General features: G+C 45.3%; 1 protein-coding gene across 3 annotated transcripts in view; it reads right to left on the minus strand.

Moving 5' to 3' along the window:
* Positions 1–12,579, minus strand: part of LOC143982513 (macrophage colony-stimulating factor 1-like) — a 38,473-nt gene extending 25,894 nt beyond the window's left edge. The window contains exons 1-2 of one of the 3 annotated variants that reach the window (XM_077481326.1): positions 12,390–12,578; positions 6,278–6,388 (exon numbers count right to left, since the gene is read on the minus strand). In XM_077481326.1, the coding sequence (XP_077337452.1) occupies positions 6,278–6,388; positions 12,390–12,392 (114 nt within the window). In that variant the 5' untranslated portion in view covers positions 12,393–12,578. Of the gene's footprint in view, positions 1–6,277; positions 6,389–12,389 lie in introns of all 3 variants that reach the window. The other 2 variants (XM_077481328.1, XM_077481327.1) reach the window with 2 other exon arrangements.
* Between the last annotated feature and the right edge of the window lie 10,799 nt (positions 12,580–23,378).

The following is a 23,378-nucleotide window of genomic DNA, read 5'->3' on the forward strand; positions in this document are numbered from 1 at the left end:
TAACCCCTTTGTCACAACTGTGTCCTATAAAGACATAGGGCGTGGCAGAAGAGGGGCGGCTGGATGGAGGTGACTGTTCTGCATGAGAGCCAAGACTGGAGGAATAAGCAGGGGGATAGGTAAGTATAAAATCTCTTTACATCAGGTGTTGACTTGTGATATTTCTAACCTCTTAACCTCTTGTTGACCTCATACCGCATTTATGCGGAAGCAAGAAAGGTGGATTTTATAACCCATCTGCGGCAGGAGGCTCCGTGCTGAGAGTACACCTCACTGCATGCTGCCAGCACACTGTCCGAGCTGTCACTGACAGCTGTCATTCAAGGCTTCTGATCGGAAGTCAGTCGGATGGACACAGCGGTCACATGATACAGAAGCCGTGTTAAGGGGTTAAACAAATGATGTATAGCAGGGGTGTCCAAACTTTTTTCAAAGAGGGCCAGATTTGATGAACTGAACATCCAGACCATTTTGCCTGACATTCTTTGAACCATTAAAATTCGGTCTAAGGCCGCGTACACACGGGCGGATTGTCTGTCCAACTTAGTCCGCTGAACCGTGTTTCAGCGGACAATCCGCTCGTGTGTGGGCTTCAGCGGACTTTTTCAGCGGACTGTCTGACGAACAAAGTCTTACGGAATTTCCAAAATTTTGTCCGTTCAAACTTGGTTTTGTCCGTCCAAACTTGGTTTCAGCGGACAGTCCGCTCGTGTGTAGGCAAGTTGGACGAACTAAGTATGGCGCATGCTCAGAAAGGATTTACACGGCCGAAGGTTGCATTTCAGTGTATAGGACGTCGTTTTTCTAGTCCCGTCGTACGTGCTGTACACGTCATTGCGCACGCTTTCAGCGGACTGTCTGCTCATCGTGTGTGGTCAAGTCCGTTCATGCAAATTTTGAACGGACTGTCTGTCGGATTGTCTGACGAACTTAGTTGGGCAGACAATCCGCCCATGTGTACGCGGCCTTAGTGTGTTCGGCCGAGCACTAATACACTACCCAACAAGAATTCTCATGTCTTTGTGGCTGTGTGTGGTGAAGAGATGAACTCAAGTGTATTATTTGGATACACCGTATTTTTTGGGGTATAACACGCACCTTCACTTTAAGAGGGAAGCTTCAGGATAAAAAAATTTAATTTTACATAAAGAACTGAAGCAAAATAAGGGTCAGTGCCCATCTGCAGACCCACCATTGCCAGGAACGCAGCGCCCACCATTGCCAGGATGCAGCGCCCACCATTGCTAGAAATGCAGCGCCCACCATTGCTAGAATTGCAGTGCCCACCATTGCCAGGAATGTACCCACCATTGCCACGAATGCAGCCCCACCATTGCTAGAAATTCACTCACCATTGCCAGGAATGCAGCCCCACCATTGCTAGGAATGCAGCGCCCACCATTGCTAGGAATGCAGCGCCCACCATTTCCAGGAATGTACCCACCATTGCCAGGAATGCAGCCCCACCATTGCTAGAAATTCACTCACCATTGCCAGGAATGCACCCACCACTGCTAGAAATTCACTCACCATTGCCAGGAATGCACCCACCACTGCTAGAAATTCACTCACCATTGCCAGGAATGCAGCCCCACCATTGCCAGGAATGCAGCCCCACCATTGCACGGAATGCAGCCCCACCATTGCACGGAATGCAGCCCCACCATTGCACGGAATGCAGCCCCACCATTGCACGGAATGCAGCCCCACCATTGCCGGGAATGCAGCCCCACCATTGCCGGGAATGCACACCCACCATTGCCGGGAATGCACACACTATTGCCGGGAATGCAGCCCCACCATTGCCGGGAATGCACCCACTATTGCCGGGAATGCACCCACCATTGCCGGGAATGCACCCACCATTGCCAGGAATGCAGCCCCACCATTGCCAGGAATGCACCCACCATTGCCACGAATGCAGCCCCACCATTGCTAGAAATTCACTCACCATTGCCAGGAATGCAGCCCCACCATTGCTAGGAATGCAGCGCCCACCATTGCTAGGAATGCAGCGCCCACCATTGCTAGGAATGCAGTGCCCACCATTGCCAGGAATGCAGTGCCCACCATTGCCAGGAATGTACCCACCATTGCCAGGAATGTACCCACCATTGCCAGGAATGCAGCCCCACCATTGCTAGAAATTCACTCACCATTGCCAGGAATGCACCCACCACTGCTAGAAATTCACTCACCATTGCACGGAATGCAGCCCCACCATTGCACGGAATGCAGCCCCACCATTGCACGGAATGCAGCCCCACCATTGCCGGGAATGCAGCCACTATTGCCGGGAATGCAGCCCCACCATTGCCGGGAATGCACCCACCATTGCCAGGAATGCAGCCCCACCATTGCCGGGAATGCACCCACCATTGCCAGGAATGCAGCCCCACCATTGCCAGGAATGCACCCACTATTGCCAGGAATGCAGCCCCACCATTCCCGGGAATGCACCCACTATTGCCAGGAATGCAGCCCCACCATTGCCGGGAATGCACCCACTATTGCCGGGAATGCAGCCACCATTGCAGCCACCATTGCCAGGAATGCAGCCACCATTGCAGCCACCATTGCCAGGAATGCAGCCACCATTGCCAGGAATGCAGCCACCATTTCCAGGAATTCACCCCCAATTGCTAGGAGTGCAGCCACCATTGCCAGGAATTCACCCACCATTGCCAGGAATTCACCCACCATTGCCAGGAATGCAGCCACCATTGCCAGGAATGCAGCCACCATTGCCAGGAATTCACTCACCATTGCCAGGAATGCAGCCCCACAATTGCAATTGCCAGGAATGCAGCCACCATTACCATCAGTGCAGCCATGGAGGGCAGGACGAGCGCCAAAGACATCCTACAGGAGAATTTCCTGTTTACACAACGGCCCCTTTAAGAGAAAGTCCCGCCTCCTCTGATGGACAGAACAGTCGTCCAATGGCAGAGATGGGACTTCCTATTACAGCTGCCATGTACACAGGAAATTCTCAGCCTGTGTGCACGGCACTCGTCCTGCCTCCAAGTCAGCTGGACTATATATCTTTTGTGACCCCGGCGCTGGGAGATCGCTGGGGGCCACAAAAGATGTATATGTTTAAATAACCAGGCGGGCCGTTCAAAACCGGACCGCGGGCCGCGATTGGCCCGCGGGCCGGACTTTGGACATGCCTGATGTATAGTATAGTAAATGTGCTTAATAACTTAGTATGCAAACAAAAATGAATAACATTACAGTAATAAATCAAATAAAACATTACATAACATAAAAAGTGATAAGTCAATGCAAATACATTTTAATTTGGGTCACCCTTTCTTGAAAAACAGCATCAATGTGTGCACCACTCTGTGGTGAAAAATAGTGTTTATTTCACTCAATCCAGCAAATCTTCCAAAGTATGTGAAGAACTGCTCCCACAGTAGAAAACCTCCACTGACACCCCAAAGGTGTCTTCTAACCTTCAATTTGGGTAAAACAACAATGTTTGTCAAGCTGAGGCACTCCCAGGTGTAAGCAGGGATACTGATGTAGGACCATACACAACAATTAAATTGTTGCAAATGTTGACAGCATTCAAATGATATATGGTATGGATAGGAAGTGGGGGAAATGAATGAATGAATGAAATACTTGTATAGCGCACAATGCGAACTGAATCGCCTCTAGGGGGAAATGGTGAGGGGATGATGTTGCTGGTTTAGAACATTAAAAAAAATTACATAAAAATGAATTGGTGTAAATAGTAAGAGTCCATATATCCTGCCTTCTGGTAAGATTGTCCTTAACACTACAGAAAGGTTACTTTGAATAGTCCTGTGTGGTCACTGAATATATGACAAATAAAATAAATAGAAAACAGTTGAATAAAGCTGAACCTCACCCAAAATATCTAATCTTTACTTGAACAGAATTGAAACTGTGCTTTGTCCATGCGGACATTAAAATAAACTTGCTGCTTTGCCCTGTATTGGCAAAGCAAAGGTTCACCATAAGAGTAACCTAGGATATAAAGGAAATGTAAGTATTTAATTGAATACTGAAGAGACCATTGATCACTCCCACCGTAACACTGAGAGATCATCCACGGAACTAAGTGTGCCCTAATTTCAAAAATATGGATACAGTTTGACAAATGTTTTTTAGGGCTTGTTCACACTAGTAATCCCCAAACGCTACCCTCCTTTACCTGCAGTGGTCAGGTTTTACAGTGAGCAGCAGTAAATATATGTGCAGGACAACACATAAACTATAATACAAAAGATTAACATTAAATCATAAATAGTATAAGGAAAGTCCTTAACCCCTTCCCGTCCACCAACAGTACACATATACCGTATATACTCGAGTATAAGCCGAGATTTTCAGCCTCTTTTTTGAGGCTGAAAGTGCCCCCCTCGGCTTATACTCGAGTCATCGCTGTCTGCCCGCTCGATCAGCGTGTCGAGCAGACAGACAGCGGCCATTCTATGATTCAAAAGCCGCGCCTCCGGCTCCGCCTTCGCCTGTGATAGGCGGAACACTGAATTTCCCAGCAGCCTGTGTTCCGCCTATCACGGGCATCGTCTCATCCTCGTACTACGGACGAGGATGATACGACGTCCGTGATAGGCGGAACACAGGCTGCTGGGAAATTCAGTGTTCCGCCTATCACAGGCGAAGGAGGAGGCGCGGCTTTTGAATTTTACAATGGCCGCCGACGAAGAGGGCACGGGACGGAGGCAAGGCAAGGCACGGCACGGGACGGGACGGGACGGGACGGGACGAAGGCAAGGCACGACACGGGACGGAGGCTCGGGACACAGGTAGGCTGGACACACACACACACACACACACACACACACACACACACACACACACACACACACACACACACGGATGGAGACACACACACACGGATGGATGGATGGATGGAGACACACACAGGGATGGATGGATACACACACACACAGGGATGGATGGATGGATGGAGACACACACACACAGGGATGGATGGATGGATGGATGGAGACACACACACACAGGGATGGATGGATGGATGGATGGAGACACACACACACAGGGATGGATGGATGGATGGACACACACACACACAGGGATGGATGGACGGACACACAGGGATGGACGGACACACAGGGATGGACGGACACACAGGGATGGACGGACACACACACAGGGATGGACAGGCATGTCTCACCCTCGGCTTATACACGAGTCAATAAGTTTGCCAGTTTTTTTGGGGGTAAATTGGGGGCCTCGGCTTATATTCGGGTCGGCCTATACTCGAGTATATACGGTATGCGGCCTTACTGGACTGGGCTATTTTCTGTGGAGCTGCATACCTCTCTTTGTGATACCAAAACAAATGAATCCTACAATGCTTTTTGCTATCGTGCATACATGGTGATGTCACAACTTCCAGCTCCGCCCTACATGTTTAGTCTCACATGATGTCATCAGGGACACAAGCATTGTAGAAATCGCAGTCTGCTTGGTGCCAACTACTGTATCACACTGAGGAGTTTACACTATGGGAGCTTGGTGCTCTTTATTTCTGTCTTCCCAGAGCATCGGTCTGCTCAGGGACTTGTTAACAGTGAGTGACGGAGGGTTCCTGTGTGCTGCAGTTTGATGACTATCATACACAAATGTGATGTCACACTCACATGTCTTTTGGTAAGCTTATATGGGTGATGTTTACAGTAAACTTTACAAATTTATTAGCACTGTTTTGCACTATTTATGATTTTCTGTTTATCTTTGAATATTCTATTAAGTATACAGATTATTCCAAATCACCCAGAGTTTCAGGCCAAATCAATTATCGCTCAAAGGTCAGCTTCATGAATCAAACAGCTGGTCTAGCCCAAGGGAATAAATCCCCAATTTTATCTCAAAGGGAAAGCAGAAAAATCTATAGTGTTCTCCATATAAATGCTATTTAATAACATATATTTTTTATTTTTTTAAGTTTTGCCTTTTAGTGATACCTTAGGACTGTTTTGAGCAGTTCTTTTAGAGATCTGTAGCAGGTACAAATCTTATCTCTATCAATCTGCAGCCAGCTATGGACTTCCTGCCACAGTTAGCTGCAAGACATGTCTATACAGCTACAAATCGCTGCGGTTTCTCATTAGCAGCTGCATTGACTGACATGAGCAGCTAACAGTAATTCTGTATCTAACTATACTAAAAGGTAATTTCTATGTGACAGAGCTACAAATTACTACAATTACTGTGACAATTACATTTTTTACTACTTTTTTTTTTTTCTTACCATCTCATCCAGGTAATTTAGATGTTCATCTGTAACAGGAGATAAACACCTCCTCTCAGCCTGGGCACATGTGGCCAAATATATAAAAATAAGAGTCAAACACAAGTAAGCCTGGAATAAAGGCAAAAAAAGAATTTAAAGATTAGTTTAGGGTGACATCTGTAAGAGAACTTTTATCAATAAAGTTGATTTCCACATAGCAAAAGTTTACAAATTCATGGCTGACATAAAACTGTATAACTGTAAAACTGTCATACAGCACAGATAGACGGATCTCCAGCTGCAGCTATCGTATTATGACAGCCGCCACTGGCTGTCATAATATTTAAACAGACACTGCAATCAGGTTGGATGCAGCTGCTATTCGGCTGACAATTTTTGACCTGGTTCCTTGGATTTTTCAGTTGAAGGATGTCAGGTAGAAGAGTGGTGGCAGGGCCACCTATGTGGCAAATTTTGGTTCAAAACAGATTTATTTTATTTATTTTTTGCTCTCTGTACCATTGGGAAGACTTCCTTATGATTCCTAAGGGAGTACCCTCTTACAAAGTTAACACCAGAACAAGTGTGCCCTTTGAACAATTTTCCCTCTATTGCTGTTCAAGTGACAAATCAATATTTGGGATTTTCAGCAGTCAGAAGGACAAATAGAGAGAATGGGGACACAGCAATAAAAGTGTGATAGGGGTCTAACCCCTCACTACTCTACTCACTTTAACTTTATAATGTATTACACAGAGTTAACTAGAGCTGCAAGATTATTAGTTAACCACTTTCAGACAGGACCATTTTGCTGGCTTAAGACCAGACCACTTTTTGCAATTCGGCACTGCGTCGCTTTAACTGACACTTACGCGGTCATGCGACGTGGCTCCCAAACAAAATTGACGTCCTTTTTTTTCCCACAAATAGAGCTTTCTTTTGGTGATGTTTGATCACCCCTTCGTTTTTTTTTTTTTGTGCTATAAACGTCAATTTTGAAAAAAACGCATTATTTTTTACTTTTTGTTATAATAAATATCCCCCAAAAATATATAAAAAAACTGTTTTTTTCCCTCAGTTTAGGCCAATACGTATTCTTCTACATATTTTTGGTAAAAAAATCGCAATAAGCGATTATTGATTGGTTTGTGCAAGTTATAGCGTTTACAAAATAGGGGATAGCTTTATGGCATTTTTATTAATCTTTTTTTTTTTTTTTACTAGTAATGGCAGCGATCAGCGATTTTTATTGTGACTGACATTATGGCAGACACATTGGACATTTTTGACACATTTTTGGGACCACTGTCATTTATACAGCAATCAGTGCTATACAAATGCACTAATTCCTGTGTAAATGACACTGGCAGTGAAGGGGTTAACCAGTGGGTGGCAGTGTAGGGGTTAAGTGTTCCTAGGGGCGTGTTACTAACTGTGGGGGGCTGGGCTTTGTGTTAGTGAACGCTGATCTCTACTCCAATCACATGGAGCAGAGATCAATGTCACTTGTTGCTAGGTAGAACGGGGAGATGCTGTTTACAACAGCATCTCCCCGTTCAGCCTCCCCGTGAGACGATCGTGGGTATCCCCGCGGCGATCGAGTCCGCGGGACCCGCGACCGGACTCACGGGGGTCCCGACCGGCACGCAAACGCGCCGCCGCTCACGCGATGGCAGGGCGGCATATATAGAAATGGACATACCTGTACGCCAATATGCCTGCCCGTACCATTCTGATGACGTACATGGGCGTATGCCGGTCGGGAAGCGGTTAAAAATCAAGACCAAAAAACAAAAAAAACAGGCAGCCTGCCAAGTTTAGCTTAAGCTGGATACACACCATACAACTTTTATTGTTATGCTGCGTACACACGAGCGCACTGTATGGCCTACTTAGTCCGCCGAAACACATTTCAGCGGACAGTCCGCTCGTGTGTGGGTTTCAGCGGACTTTTTCAGCGTGCAGTCCGGCGTACTAAGAATTAATTTTTTTTCTAAATTCTGTCCGTCGTACTCGCATTTCGGCGGACAATCCGGCCGTGTGTATGCCAGTCTGCCGTACTTTTGAAATGAGCGGACTTTTCCCGCCCGGAGAAAAGTCCGCTCATTTCGAGCGGGTATCCAGGTAGGCGGGGCCCGCGAAGGAGACGTCGCTGGCCCCGCCGCCTGGTATGGACTTAAAGGGGAACCCCAACGCCGAAAAAAAATCGGCGTGGGGGTCCCCCCAAGTCCACAACAGACCCTTGTCCGAGCACGCTACCCGGCTGGCCAGGAAAGGGGGGCGAGCGAGCGCCCCCCCTCCTGAGCCATACCAGGCCGCGTGCCCTCAACATGGGGGGGTGCCTTGGGGAAGGGCCCCAAGGGCCCCGCCTACCTGGAGACGCGCTCGAAATGAGCGGACTTTCCTCCGCGTATGTGGGCGAGTCTGTTCATTTCAAAAGTAGGGCGGATAGTACGGCGGACTTAGTACGCCGTATTAGTCCGCTCAAAAAGTGCCGTGTGAGCGCAAGTAGCCCGTTCGGAAATTCCGACGGACAGTCTGGCATACTTTTCCGCCAGACTAAGTACGTCATACAGTTTGACCGTGTGTACACGGCATTAGATTTCCTTTAGATTTAGCTTCAACTATGTAGTGCAAGAGCCTACCTGATTGCATACAAATTCAAAGTTTTTAGGTTTGGCCTCATATTATATGCTTTTGGTAAATCTAAAGGAAAAAAAATCTAAAGAAAATTGTATAGTGTGTGTCCAGCCTTAGACGGAGATAAAGAGAAACATTGTAACAATTTAGTTCTTTAGGTCAGAGGTCTCCAAACTTTCTAAACAAAGGACCAGTTTACTATACCTCAGACTTTGAGGGGGCCGGTCTGTGGCCAGTGAGAGTAGAAAATGCCCAATGGGAGTATACAATGACCCATTATTGGTGTCAGTGGGAAGAATAGTGCCCCATTGTTGTTATCAGTAGGAAAAATTGTTCCCTTTTGTTGGTGTCATTGAGAGGAATAGTGTCCCATCATTGAGATCAGTGGGAAAAATTGTGCCCTTTTGTTGGTGCCAGTGGGAGGAATAGTGTCCCATCATTGGTGTCAGTGGGAAGAATAGTGCCCCATCATTGTTGTCAGTGGGAAGAATAGTGTCCCATCATTGGTGTCAGTGGGAAGAATAGTGCCCCATCATTGGTGTCAGTGGGAAGAATAGTGCCCCATCATTGGTGTCAGTGGGAAGAATAGTGTCCTATCATTGGTGTCAGTGGGAAGAATAGTGCCCCATCATTGTTGTCAGTGGAAGGAATAGTGCCTTGTCACTGATGTCAGTGGGAGGAATAGTGCCCCGTTGTAGGTATCCTTGGGAGGAACAGTGCCCCAAGTGCCCCATAAAGGAAAGTGAAGGGTCACATCTAAACATTTATAAAACAAAGCAAACCTCCAATCAGTTCACTTGTATGTATAATTTAGATTAAAAAAAATATTAAATACACAAAAACAGGTACTCAAAACTTTTGGACAAAAAAAATTAGCTAACTTTACTGTTTTCGTTTTTTTTAATTCACTAGTGTATTTTGAAATTGCGTTTGAAAGACCGCTGTGCAAATACCGTATGACATAAAATATTGCAACAACTGCTATTTTATTCTCTAGGGTCACTGGTAAAAAAAAAAATATATATATATATATATATATATATATATATATATATATATATATATATATATATATATATATAATGTTTGGGGGTTCTAAGTGATTTTCTAGCAGAAAATACAGCATTTTTACTTGTAAGCAACAAGTGTCAGAAAAGATTTAGTCTTTAAATGGTTAAACTGCGAACTCCTACATAGTTCAGTTCATTGATAAGTAGAAACATTGTATCTATTTGCTTCTTTTCTCAGACTTGGCAGGCTGCCCAGATAGGAGAGACAAGTCACAGAAGTCTTCAGGCAATTTGCATTGACTTCTATTACAGAAGTTATTTGCAAGTCTCATGAAGTTTAAATCGGCCTTTTTTATCAGCACAATTGGCTGATGCGGATTCATTTTAAAAACGCCAAATATCAGCCGCTATATATCGGCCGACCTCTAGTGTACATGAATAGTATAAATTCAAAAAACAGAATTAAAGGACAACTACGATGATTACCAGTTGAAAGCAAAACATATGAAAACAAGAAAACAAAGTCATCACACCAAGGACTAGTAAGCTAAAATATATTACATTTTTGGTCTGGGGTTTAGAAACACATTAAAGTGTATCTAAACCCAAGAACAAAAAAAACAGTTCTTAGATGTGGTGGCTGCATTCATTTTCTTCTGTCATACGTTTTCCATTATCTTATCCTGGTAATCCTGCATGTAACTCACTTCCTTCCCTAAGGTGACAACTGAGCACCATTGTCCCCCTAGGACAGGAAGTTAGGACTACATAACACCTTCCTCTCCTCTCCATAACAGGGGAAGTGTTTTATAGTCCACAGAAATTGTAGGGAACAATGCTTATACCAAACAAGGGGCAGAGAGTACAGGACCTTATCAGATTTCTGGCTGGATGAACAGATTTATTTTTCGTTTCCACACTTGTTGAACAGAGATAATAAAACGCTTTCAATGGTTTACTTACCAGAACAACCCCAACTTTTGTTCAGTTTTGGATAGAGTAAAACAGACCATAGATAGTTCAGCAGGGACCGCATTTGTGAGAAGTCAATCTAATGATTCATTTCTCATGAACGGGCTTGTTGGAAAATTAGTGCTCGATCAGCACTGCAGCCAATCAGTGAATTCTAGTGGCGGAGGCATCTCTGCTGTCAAAATCCTAACACAGCGGGGAGGATTCCTCTATCCACCTGAAATGTGCAGATAGTGGAATCTGTTCAGTTTATTTCTATGGGCCTGCAGGCTGAACAAAGCAAACTGAGCAAAGTATGGCCTGCATAACCTACGGCCTGCAGAAGAGCTCCTGTCAGTTTGGTGTTTGCTTTCTATTTCCTACTCAGGCAATTTCTGTCTTGTTTAGCAGTGAAGCAATCCCATTCCAAACACACTTCTGAAAACAATATTCCAGATTTCAGTCATCAAGTCAAGTCTATACAGAGAGTCGACCCAATCCGTGGAGCAGAACAATACAATAACATGAGTAGTAGTAACAGTAATGCTGTAAATTAGTTCTTAGTACAGATATGAAGGAGTCTAATGATCTCCCTCATCTTTATGATCACTGCTGTGTATACGGCGTGATCTCTACCGAGTGCAGTCAGGTACCATCTGAAGTACACCCGAGTCATTCCAGTGTGATCAGGTACATATACGTACATGGGTCATCTTTCATGTACTGTATGTGATCAGGTACATATACACATTGTTTGTACGTATGTGATCAGGTACATATACACATTATATGTACATATATGAGCAGGTACATATACACATTATTTGTACGCATGTGATCTGGTAGATATACATACATGGAGTACACAGGTCATTCTTTGTGTGTGATCAGGTACATACACATTATATGTATGCATGTATGTATGTGATCAGGTACATATGTATACATAAAATGCACGGGTCATCTTTCATGTACTGTATGTGATCAGGTATATATACACATTATATGTACATATATGATCAGGTAGATATACATACATGGAGAACACAGATCATTCTGTGTGTGATCAGGTACATATACACATTATATGTACATATGCGATCAGGTACATATACACATATGTACGTATGTCATCAGGTACATATTATATGCACATTATATGTACGTATGTATGTGATCAGGTACATATGTACATTAATTATATGTATGTGATCAGGTACATATACATATATGGAGTACAGAGGTCATTCTTTGTGTGATCAGGTAAATATATACATTATATGTACGTATGAATGTGATCAAGTACATATACATACATGAAATACATGGGTCATCCTTTGTGTAGTGTATGTGATTAGGTACTTATACATAGATAGAGTACTCAGGTCATTCTTCGTGTGTAATAACGTACACATACATACATGAAGTACATGTGCTCCACATTTCTCCCTCTGCTTCCTTATTGCTCCTTCTGATTAGTCACATATTTCTATAGACGATAGTAGGTAAGCAGCCATGCCGAGTCTTACCATTGCAGGATCCAGTTGTTGCAGAGTGTGCTGGGTGTGGGCTCCCCGAGGATCGGATAGTCCAGTGATAATGATAGTAGTGGTGTCCAGGAGCGGAGCGGTAGGTGTTTATTGTGTGCTGAGCCCGATCTCTTGTGCGCTCCGATCACTCCCTCCTGTGTCTTCCCCGCGTTCAGCACTCCTCTATATAAAAAGTCCGGTCTCCCTTCGCTCCTCCCACAAAATGACGTGGATTATGGTAAAAGTCCCTCAATATCCCGGAATCGTTGTAGTGTGGATCTGTTACAGAGGGATGGAGAGCTCAACAGCATGGCCCCTCAACAGCCTGACTTTCTTCTGTCACCTCACCCGATTATATATATATATATATATATATATATATATATATATATATATATATATATATATATATATATATATATATATACATACATACATACATACATACATACATATATATATATATATATATATATATATATATATATATATATATATATATATATATATATATATTACCAGAGCATGTGGCAGATTCAGATAGTTCTTAGTAGCAAAGTGGCTACACCAAATGAAAAGATAATTATCTCCAGGTCAAAAATAATGCAACTGAAGTCACTTAAGGACAACTGTAATGCCTTGTACACATGGTTGGACGTTCTGACCACAAAGTCCGATTTGTCGGAAAATTTGAGATCCTGCTCTCAAATTTTTTCCGTCGGAATTTCCGACGGAAAAAATTCGATAGAGCCCACACACTTTTGGGTTTTTCCGACAATATAATCCAATCGACCTTTTCCGTCGGAATTTCCGACTTTGTGTACAAGGCTTGAGAGTGCCTGTCTGTGTGCGCTGTGTGGCATGTTTGCCTCCGCTACCCCTCCCCACCTGTCACAGGTTGTCATGGACGTCACAGTGGATGAGGTCCTAGCAACCAGTGATGCTGATAGTGGGTGGAGCCTGATAATGAAGCTGAAGGACTGGTTTCCCATTAGGTCCGCTATCTCCTTGTGATTGGCAGAGGGCAGTGGACAGATTCTATAGCCAATAGTGTGCTGTCTATTGATTATCAAATTCACCCTCTGGCTGCTGTCAATCACATTTCTGAATCCCAATCAGGTTCCACCCACCCAGCTACAGAACTCAGCTGCACTGAGGGAGCTCTATTCTATATAGACACTCTGGCCTCAGTAGGTCTCAGCGAGACTAAAGGTTCCCAGGGGAAAGCACTGACACCTGTCCTGGCATAATGGAATTTTCAAAAGTGGCATAGAGGGGTTGATTTACTATAGGCAAATAGACTGTGCACTTTGCAAAGTGCAGTGCGCTCTGGAAGTGCAGATGCTGCAGAGCTTAGTAAATGAACATAGGTTCTGCTGACTTGCTTCATCCAATCACGTGCAAGGAAAAATGCTGTGTTTTTTATTTTCCTTGAATGGGATTGGGTATTTAATCCAACTGAAGCTTTACCTCATTTACTAAACTCTGGAGCAACTGCAAAGTACACAGTCTATTTGCCTTTAGTAAATCAACCCCAGAGACTCTTAATGAATTCCCCAGCATCAGTTGTCGATTACTAGGGACACGGGCCTAACAAAGTGTCCCCATGGGACTTGTAACTCCCTACAACCATTTCTTCTTTTCCTTCCTGTAATGTTCTGTCATGGTTCACAGCTTTAATTGAATTAGCACAATAAAAAAGGTACAAAATCCTTCTGCTGGCATTTTCTGTTTATTTTTCAGGACCTTAGGTCCAGGGGCGTAACTAGAAATCACAGGGCCCCATAGCAAAATGTTGTATGGGCCCCCCCCCCACCCAGGGGCGGATCCAGATTCTAGTCTCGGGAGGGGCACTGATAGAAAATACTTTTATGGGGGCAATTTATTGGGGCAATGGCTGATGTTGGCGCTTCAATTATCACGGCACCATTTGTGTTATGCTGTCAGGATGATTGAAACACATTATTTCTATTATTGCATTGTTATAGAAAATTAAATAGTTCAACTCACCATAATGCAGAATCAGTGGGAGCCTCGAGTGTGTCACCTGCCACCAGATGCAGATTGTCACTTGTCACAAGTTGCGGATTGTCCACCTGCCACCCATTGTGGATTGTCCACTTGCCACGTGACCTGCCACACATTGCAAATCGTCCACTTTCCACGTCACCTGCCACACATTGGGGATTGTCCACTTGCCACGTCACCTGCCACACATTGCGGATTGTCCACTTGCCACGTGACCTGCCACCCATTGTGGATTGTCCACTTGCCACATCACCTGCCACTCATTTCAGATTGTCCACTTGCCACAAGTTGCAGATTGTCACTTGCCACACATTACAAATTGTCCACTTGCCATGTCACCTGCCACTCATTGTGGATTGTCCACTTGCCACGTCACCTGCCATACATTGTGGATTGTTCATTTGCCACGTCACCTGCCACCCATTGCGGATTGTCCATTTGCCACGTCACCTGCCACCCATTGCGGTTTGTCCACTTGCCACGTGACCTGCCACACATTGCGGATTGTTCACTTGCCACGTCACCTGCCACCTATTGCGGATTGTCCATTTACCACGTTACCTGCCACAAGTTTCAGATTGTCCACTTGCCACGTCACCTGCCACACATTGCGGATTGTCCACTTGCCACGTCACCTGCCACACATTGTGGATTGTCCATTTGCCACGTCACCTGCCACCCATTGCGGTTTGTCCATTTGCCACGTTACCTGCCACCCACTGCGGATTGTCCATTTGCCATGTCACCTGCCACCCATTGCGGTTTGTCCACTTGCCACGTGACCTGCCACACATTGCGGATTATTCACTTGCCACGTCACCTGCCACAAGTTTCAGATTGTCCCCTTGCCACGTCACATGCCACAAGTTTCAGATTGTCCCCTTGCCACGTCACATGCTACACATTGCGGATTTTCCACTTGCCATGTCACCTGCCATCCATTGCGGATTGTCCATTTGCCATGTCACCTGCCACACATTGCGGATTTTCCACTTGCCATGTCACCTGCCATCCATTGTGGATTGTCCATTTGCCATGTCACCTGTCACACATTGCGGATTGTCACTTTCCTGTTAAAGTCGCTCTGTTTGCCAGTCTGAGTCAGGCAGCAGAGAGAGGATGTAATCTCTGCTGCCTGCACAGTGAGTGAGAGCGGAGCTGGCAGTTTGCAGGGCGGGCGCCGGGCGGTGAGAGATGATGTCATCTCTCTGCCCCGCCACCCGCTGATTGGCCACCCACTAAGCCTCCCCGCAGCTTCCCCAACAACCCCCCGCCGCCGCCGAGTCACCTGGCTGTGTCCGCTCGTACATTCAGTGTGACTGTACGAGCGCCGAGCGGACAGGGAGCTCGGCGGCTCACCTGCCGCCCGCTCACCGGGCCCTCCTCAGCTGTGGGCCCCGTAGCGACCGCACGGGTCGCTATGGTGGTAGTTCCGGCACTGCTTAGGTCCTTGGATGCCACCCCCCCACCCCCCCCCCCACCTCGCATCCTGGTCACTAATAAGAAGGCAATGGGGACAAAGTTTACTCCTTTATAGGTGCCAGCAACTGTGGTCTGGCACAACAGTCTGAATCTTCCATCAAACTGTCATCTCCCCTCCCTCCCATTGTCGTGGCTCTTACTCTATTGGGGTAATGTCACCCCACAGTTGTGGACAGACTCAGTTTATAGTGGTGGTTATTTGGTGCTCTAGTCCTAAAAGACTGAGCGGGGTATTGTCACCCCCACAGGTGTGGGTGGACAGTGTTTATGGTAGTACCTGGTGGTTGGTACAGATTTTGGGTGCTCGAGTTCTGAAAGACTGAGCAGGTGGTTTGGTGAAAGTTAAATAGTGGTATTGGTCTGTGTGTGTTCAGTGTTAACGGTCTGGTAAAATGAAAGGTTCAAGGTTATTCATATTCTGTTTTAAAACCCAAATAAAGGGGCTGCGGCCATAAGTTTCCACACTTCAGTTTCCTGGTTTTATTTATTATCATGATTGGTCAGATAGTTATGGGGTGGGTGCAAACAGGGTGGTTGTTTGTGGGGTTCTACAGTCCCATGCTAACCTTCTTTAACCACTTTACGCCCGGCCTATAGTAGATTGACAGCCGGGAAGTGGTTCTGTTGACTTGGCATCATATGACGTCCAGCAGGATAACATGCCGGCGCACACCCATGAGGGCGTGCAGCGCGGTGATCGCGAGTGCTCATCGGGAAGTGTAAACCAGGAAGTGCCGGTAAACGGCATTCCTTGGTTCGCGCTGACAGGGAGAGCCGATTGGCGGCATAAATCATACAAAAAAATCCTGCTTTTCAAAACGATTGTACGATAATCTTATAGTTAGTAAACAGCTTTCCATAGTACATAGTACACAGCTTTCCATAGCCGATAGGGACAGTTCATCCTATATTATCTGATTGCGCAAACATGAAGAATTTTCTCCTCAGACAACACATGGTATGATAATCTTATCATTAGTATGGTGTTCGTCAGGAACATTTTTAGTGTAAAGCCATTATGTTTGGCGTTCTTTCAGATTCAATCCCATTGTTTGACAATAAAAATTGTTTTCATGGACATTTTTGAAATAAATAAAATACAATGAAATAAATAGTATTTAAACTTGTTATTTTTCATATTTGCACTTCCCCATCTAAAGCAATGAGTGATTCTTCACCCCGATGTCATTGGCATTGTTTTCTTTTCTTGGTGTAATTCTGTGCATCAACATACCTAATTTGTGTATTCAAAAGAGGCAATCACCAATGCATCGTACATTTAATAAAGCAGAAGTTTGTCAAATCCTTTGTTTAGACCAGTGGTTCTCAACCTTGCTAGTGACCCCTTGATAAAATTTCCCAAGTTGTGGGAACCCCTAACAGTAAAGTTATTTTTGTAGCGTGGGGTGTCAGTACCCAAGGCAACACAAGTAATTTGCGCCCCTAACATACAGACATTTAGCGCTCCCTGAGTCCCTTCCACTCATACAGTATTAAAACCCCTTATGGTACATTTTACATCGTACTACTCTCTCTTTGTTCTCCTTTCTTTTCCTTTTATCTCTCTCTATCTTAATTTCTTGTTTTTTTCCCCATCCCTCTCTGTAGCCATCTTTCTTGTTCTTTTTATTCTTTCTCTCCCTTTTTCTTTGCTCCTCCCCCTCTTTTCCTCTCCCTTCCATGTATTCTCTATTTTTATTGCTTCTCTTACTCCTAGGTGGGGGGTAGGGGGAATGGGATGAGTAGCAGTGCTGGGCGGGAAGTTGGGATGAGTGGCAATGCTGGGGGGGAAGTCCTGATCAACCAACTTAGGTGCTCTTGATCAAGGTCATCTGCTGATCTGAGAACTGTAGTGGGGACTTTTAATGGCAATTCCAATCACAGGTTGGGTTACTCACTGTGTCTCCGGCTTCATTGTGCCTCAGACTTTGTGGTGTCCCATAGCAGTGACACCTATGCTGAAATAAGGAGATAGGGTCTGAACTGAATGGGCGGCTGTGAAGAGGCTTATTGGGTAGCCGCGGGCTCCAGGAACAGCCCTGCTGGGCGACCACAAAAAGGCTGGGAGAGTGGTGCAGGCTTCAGGAACAGCCCAAGATTTGGTGACCCCAGGCAAATCATCATTTGAGAGTCCCGATCCTCAGGTTGAGAACCACTGGTCTAGACAGAGATGGCAGTAAACTGGGATGTATATTGTAAACATGTAGACAGAAAAAAAAATAGAAAGAACTTCCACAAGCCTGCTCGCACGACATACGGTCGCAGTGTGCAGCTGCACCCCTCTGTCCCTCCAAGCACCCACATTGCGAGCAGTAACGCCACAGATTGCTGCATGGCTGCAATATTGCACAGGAACCAGCACAGATCCATTGAAGGTTCTCCGTCAGGATAGCCTTGTCCTCACTTGGACATCCAGCCACAGATCATTACATGGGAGACAGGCTGCAATATGAGCATTAATCATTGGGACCAACGGATGACTTGATCCCTTTACCCTCCCACGGTGCTCAGAGCGCTGTGATGTAGAAGGAATATTTCTACAGCGAAGGAGAATCTTACCGTAAGGTCATACCACTCACCCAGTGATATACCACTCATCCAGTCTTCTATATTTTAACATGCAGACCAGACCTGGTTTCCTAAGGCTCCGAGGAAGAGAAAAATCCTCGAAACGCGTTAGTAGATCAGTCACCTTTTATCCCTTGTATGGGCATTATTTTAATATATATTACCATTCTATTAAGTGTTACATCATTATTGTAATTCACCCACTTATAAATAAGTAGTATTTTATGTATATACCATTGTGTTCCAAATAAACTTTTTAAAAGGATTAATGCATCAGGCCACGCCTCTTCCCTTGTGTACATGTATATTTACAGTAAGTGAAAAATCACCAAAAATATTATTTATTAGACCCCTTCCACACTGAGGCGGTTTTCAGGCGTTTTAGACTAAAACCACCTCCCATTCATTTCAGTGTGTCTTTTCACACTCGGGCGGGGCACTTGTGGGATGTTAGGAAAAGTCCTGCAAGCAGCATCCTTGGGCGGTTTATATTGAAATGAATAGGCAGAGCTTCCAAAGCGCCTGAAAAGCACTTCAGAAGCGCAACCACACGGGTGCTTTTAACCCTACTTTGGGGTTAAAAGCACCCCGCTAGCAGCCAAAAAGCACCGCTTAAAGAACGGTAAAGCACTGCTAAATGAGCGGTGCTTTAGCGCTAATGCAGCTGTGGCCCCAGTGTTAAAAGGGTCTCAGGGCATGAAATAGTCCAAAACAACATTAAAGTGTAACTCCACTTTCATAAGGAAAAAAAATAGCATATAAAGAAAAAATATTATAGTGACTACAATTGCGACCCAAGTCTTATCGAAGCCGCAATTGCACGCTGATTGCCCACAGGGGGAGCCACCTGCGATTGCCCCCCCCCCCCCTGCAGAGACAGAATGCCAGTCTGCTAACGTAAACAAGCAGACCGCTGTGCTGTCAGGCATGGTCACTTTGATAAAAAATGGCCTGGTCATTTAAGGGTGTAAAACCTTCCAGGCTGAAGGGGTTAAGATAATAAACCTTTTTGCATTAATAGCCTATGACTGGCACCATTGAAAATTACTTTTCCACTTTATGTTCTCTGGATTCTCCACATTCCTGAGAACAGCAGGAGTTATCTCTTCCTGATGCTGTCAGTGACAACATTTACAAATATAGCAGGATCTGACCAACATATTAGGCTGCTTCATATGTTAGACACTGTGCAGAGGGAAGTAGGAGAATGGAGAGTGGCCAGAGGACTTGAATAGGAAGTTAGGTGGTGTTTTTTTTTTTTTGCAGCTGTACTAGTGTGAAAGACCGTTTGCATTTGCCCAATATGGCTAGCATGTTATCAGACAATAAAGGCCTATCATGTACTGTTTACTACTGTTAAATATAACATACCTGATGTTATCTCCACAGTAAATAATGTTAAGCTCAAAACCACATTTTGACATATCAGGTTAACCCTTACTAATATGTCACTCAGTAACATGACTGGATGAGTCAGAGCATGTGATATCATCATCTCCCCTGTCAGCACAGTGCAGTATGCATTATACAGCCACAGATAAATAGTTTAGCACATCCAACTGACTCATATGCTAGCAAAAGAAACCCGTGGTGGCTGCTGAAGTTTTAGGATGAGGGGGCGCCAGACCCCAGCCTTCCTTTTTGACCTCTCCCACTTCTAATAAGCCCCACCCCTTATAGAATCTACTCACTCAGTCTCCTGTATTCCACTTGCTTCTACCCATAGTGTCAGGAGTATACAGCTTAGCAGCTGCATCACAACACAGAGTATACAGCCCCAGCATCACAGCAAAGAGTATACAGCTTAGCATCACAGCACAGAGTATACAGCCCCAGCATCAAAGCAAAGAGTATAGCGCTCCAGAATCACAGAACAGAGTATACAGCCCCAGCATCACAGCACAGACTATACAGCCCCAGCATCACAGCACAAAATATACAGCTCCAGCATCACAGCACAGAGTATACAGCCCCAGCATGACAAAACAGAGTATACAGCCCCACAACACAGGACAGATTATACAGCTCCAGCATCACAGGGCAAAGTTTACAGCTCCAGCATCACAGGACAGAGTGTACAGCTCAGCCTCACAGATCAGGGTATATAGCTCAGCATTACAGATAGGGTCTATAGTGCAGGCTCACAGATCAGGGTATATAGTGCAGCCTCACAGATCAGGGTACAGGGTGCAGCCTCACAGATCAGGGTATACAGCAGTGGCGGCCCATCCATAGGAGGCACATGGGTGCCGCCCCCCAGCAGTAAAAAAAAATAGAGAAAAAAATTCCTTTAAGTTCACTGTGTTCATGCTCCGGACACAGTTCACTAATGGAAGCGCCACATCAATGCAATCATGAGATTGCAGACAAGGTGCTTCATTTGCAGGACTTTTACCTGCTTTGTGGCGTATTCCAAAGCACCGAGCAACATCTTTTTGGTGCTTTGTTCTTTGAGTTAAGAAGTTACTTCCAGTTTCCCTGTGACAGAGGGAAACTGGAAGTGACGTCAGAAGCTACGTGGAATGCACGGTCTGAGCGGAGCTGGTAAATATGGCCCTAAGGCTGCAAAATAGGTGAACTGCGAGCGCCATGCTTGGCGTTCGCAGTCCACTCAGCTGTGTTAGGAAAGCAAATGACCATTCGCTTTCCTAACACTGAACTGCCTCTCCGCCAATCAGGTGCTTGAGTCTGTTACCCGTCACCTGATTGACTGAAACGACAGGCACTGCTACTGGACACTTATCAGGAGGCAGGAGAAGTATGAAGGACCCCGCTCATCATGGTCACCCGCTGCCCCACAGACACAGGGTAAGTGCCAGGCAGACAGTGAGCAGGTACAGTGGCAGCATTTAATGGGCACACTGGCAGTGTTTGATGGGCACACTGGCAGCGTTTGATGGACACACTGGCAGCATATGATGGGCAGTTGGACACACTGGCAGCATTTGTTGAGCACACTGGCAGAATTTGATGGGCACGCTGGCAGCATTTAATGGGCACACTGGCAGCATTTAGTGGGCACACTGGCAGTTTTTTATGGGCACACTGGCAGCATATTATTGGCAGTTGGGCACACTGGCAGCATTTTATGGGCACATTGGCAGCATATGATGGGCACACTGGCAGAATTTGATGGGCAGTTGGGCATACTGGCAGCGTTTGATGGGCAAACTGGCAGCATATGATGGGCAGTTGGGCACACTGGCAGCATTTAGCGCAGTAGCTGCATTTGATGGCACAGTGGCAGCATTTGATGGGCACAGTGGCAGCGTTTGGCACAGTAGCTGCGTTTGATGGCACAGTGGCTGCATTTGATGGGCACAGTGGCTGCCTTTGATGGCACAGTGGCTGCCTTTGATGGCACAGGGGCAGTGTTTGGTGGGCACAGTGGCTGCGTATGATGGGCACAGTGGCTGTGTTTGATGGCACAGTGGCTGCAATTGATGTTTTAAAAAAAAAAAAATTCAGTTTGTAGTACAGTCAAAGATCAGGGTATATAGTGCAGCCTCAGTCACAGATATATTACACCCTCCTGTACATATTACCCCTCCCCTGTACATATTTGTACACCCTCCCTGTACACAATACCCCCTCTTGCCCACATTTACCCCCTTCCTTTTACACATCCCCCATGCATTGCATCCTCCATGTACACATTGGCCCCATCCCCCTACACATTGCCTTCTTGCACTTGTCCACTGTCTCCAAAAATATGGCTGAAATGTTGCAGTAATTTCTACTCAGCCTGGCAAAGGTTAAAGCTGATGCTGTATCTCGTGGACTCACATTCTCTCCTCACATTATTGAGATCCCTAATCTGCCGACCTGTCAGTTCCACAGAGTACACAGCAAGGAAGGCAGAGCTGAGAAAAGTCCCATAACAAGTCACTGAAGCCAGAGTACTATATGCCGATTGCAGGCTTCCCAGAGAGACGTCCACCTGGAGCACGCCTATGTGTAGGTGCTGGAGGACAGGGAGGAGGAAAGCTAGGAGGAGGAAGAGCTGCTTTGTACCGCCATAGCGAGTGACACTATGACACTTGGTTTTACCCAGATTTAGATGGCCTATTAACACATTATCTATGACTGTATAGCATTTTTCACTTATCAAATGTACTCACTGTGAAAATGTCAATTTTGCAGATTCAGGATCACCCCTTTTTAACCTTTCTATCTTAATATTTTGCAGACATGACAAGCCATTTAAGTAGTTGGTTCAAAGCAGTAAAAAAAAAAAAAAGTTTATTTCTACAGTTTCAGAAAATACAAGTAAACAAACATATATAAACATAACTGTAAGATGAACAAAAGTACATGTTTTTGCTTGCTAACATGTTTTTCATCATAAAGTACATGTACAAACCTAACTTGGACATCAGAAAATTACATGTCATTCTGCCAGCTCACAGCATCAATGCCAGTAAAATAATTCAGGTACTCCAGCCTGCTTTGCTGAGCACTTTGAGTTGGGAGCCCTGGAATGTCATTGGTCAAGAGATGTGAGTCCAGCAAGGTGCTCCTGCCCTTCCACTTGGATATTTCTGCCAAGTCTCTTGGCTTCCCGATCTGGTGCTGCAGCAACATACCCCTTTGCATGTCAACGTAGGTAACAGTGAAGGACACAGCATTCCAGAAGTATTGTTTTTTTTTTTAACATGGCTAGGTAAATAGAGGTTTTGAAAATTCAAAATCTATTGGCCAGGATTGCAAATGCATTTTAGACCACCGTGCATGCCCTGGATAGCCCATAATTAAATATCCTCTGATATGGGGTCAAGCCATGCATGGGGAAGGGCTTCAATAGGTGTTCTCCTAATGCAAAGGTGTCTTCAGCAATAAAAACAAAATTCATACCTTCTACATTCTGCATAGTGCTTGGCAAATTAGGCGTCTCATTCTGGAGGCGCCTAT

Source organism: Lithobates pipiens, unplaced genomic scaffold (assembly GCF_037356315.1).
Source record: "Lithobates pipiens isolate NorthernLeopardFrog02 unplaced genomic scaffold, aLitPip1_a1.2 Scaffold_16, whole genome shotgun sequence".
In the NCBI taxonomy this organism is placed as follows: domain Eukaryota; kingdom Metazoa; phylum Chordata; class Amphibia; order Anura; family Ranidae; genus Lithobates; species Lithobates pipiens.